Source organism: Sinocyclocheilus anshuiensis, unplaced genomic scaffold (assembly GCF_001515605.1).
Source record: "Sinocyclocheilus anshuiensis isolate Anshui unplaced genomic scaffold, SAMN03320099.WGS_v1.1 scaffold595, whole genome shotgun sequence".
NCBI classification, from domain to species: domain Eukaryota; kingdom Metazoa; phylum Chordata; class Actinopteri; order Cypriniformes; family Cyprinidae; genus Sinocyclocheilus; species Sinocyclocheilus anshuiensis.
In genome coordinates this window covers 120,568-121,771 of record NW_015551037.1, presented here as the reverse complement: position 1 = coordinate 121,771, position 1,204 = coordinate 120,568, and the positions used below count along the sequence as shown (strand labels likewise).

Below are 1,204 nucleotides of genomic sequence, written 5' to 3'. Positions count from 1 at the left end.
TTTTGAATGGTATAGTGTATAATGTTACAAAAGCTTTTTATTTCAGATAAATGCTGATCTTTCTATTCATCAAAGAATCCTGAAAGAAATATACTCAACTGTTTTGAATATTGATAATCAGCATATTAGAATGATTTCTGAAGATCATGTGACACTGAAGACTGGAGTAATGATGCTGAAAATACAGCTGCGCATCACAGAAATATATTACAGTTTAACAGATATTCACATAGAAAACAGTTATTATAAATAGTAAAAATATTTCACAATTTTACTGCTGCTGTATTTCTGATCAAATAAATGCAGGCTTGCTGAGCAGAAGAGATGGTTTGGTTTTAGTAATTGTGTTTTGTCAGTTGTTTTAATTATATGACTTTATCATTTTGATTATATAGATAGATATTGATATATTCTGTTAGATAACCTTTATTTCAGTTAGTTGTCTTCTAGGCAAGATTTCAAATTTTTGTTTGCTTTTTTTCCCCCCGTTTTAGTTTAGTTTGTGATTTCCTGTTTGTTCTTTTATGCGTTTCCTCTCATGTTTTCCTGCAACAGGTGGATTGGTCTGCAGTGCCGTGGGATTTCTTCATCATCTCACAGCTCCGAGCTCGACGGTCACATGACGAGCCGGAGCGAGACGTCCAGATCTGCTGTAATGTGTTTGAGAATGGCTGCATGACTCTCTGGAGGATTCCTCACGGAGACACCCTTCAGGTTCGGCTCGCTCCGTTCCCGTCTCATCCTCCGCGTTCATACGTCCTCCGTCAAACCTGTCTGTCTTCATCGCTCCACCTTTAGGATCTTCTCGCCGAGCCCGTTGCTAGAGAGGATGTTTCTCTGCTAGTCGCTCTGTTGCTGGAGCTGGTGAAAGAGTTTCATTCCTGTCGAGTGGTTCACGGAGGCCTGAAGCCAGAGTCGCTGTACTTTTACCACAGGTTCGTGAATCTAACACATGCACACGCTAGCATTTGATGGATGGCATTTGTATCGATGCTTGTTTCTAACGTGGTGTTGCTGTATTTGTGTCCGCAGCGGCATCACAGCACTAGATTTCTCAAACTCAGTGGATCTGCAGCTCCAGACTGACGTCACAACAGCACAAGCTCTTCCTTCTGCACAGAAATACATACAGCAGGGTCTCCTGTCGCCTTCTGCCTCACCTTATCAGGTACATTCATCATTTTTTAATTCATATATATATATA

At 40.5% G+C, this 1,204-nt stretch overlaps 1 protein-coding gene across 3 annotated transcripts in view; it reads left to right on the top strand.

The window, feature by feature from the left end:
* The window catches only part of bub1ba (BUB1 mitotic checkpoint serine/threonine kinase Ba), a 40,845-nt gene that overhangs the window by 35,952 nt on the left and 3,689 nt on the right, over positions 1-1,204 (top strand). For all 3 annotated transcript variants that reach the window (XM_016450875.1, XM_016450876.1, XM_016450874.1), the window contains exons 13-15: positions 556-714; positions 799-935; positions 1,033-1,168. In XM_016450875.1, the coding sequence (XP_016306361.1) occupies positions 556-714; positions 799-935; positions 1,033-1,168 (432 nt within the window). The remainder of the gene's footprint in view (positions 1-555; positions 715-798; positions 936-1,032; positions 1,169-1,204) is intronic.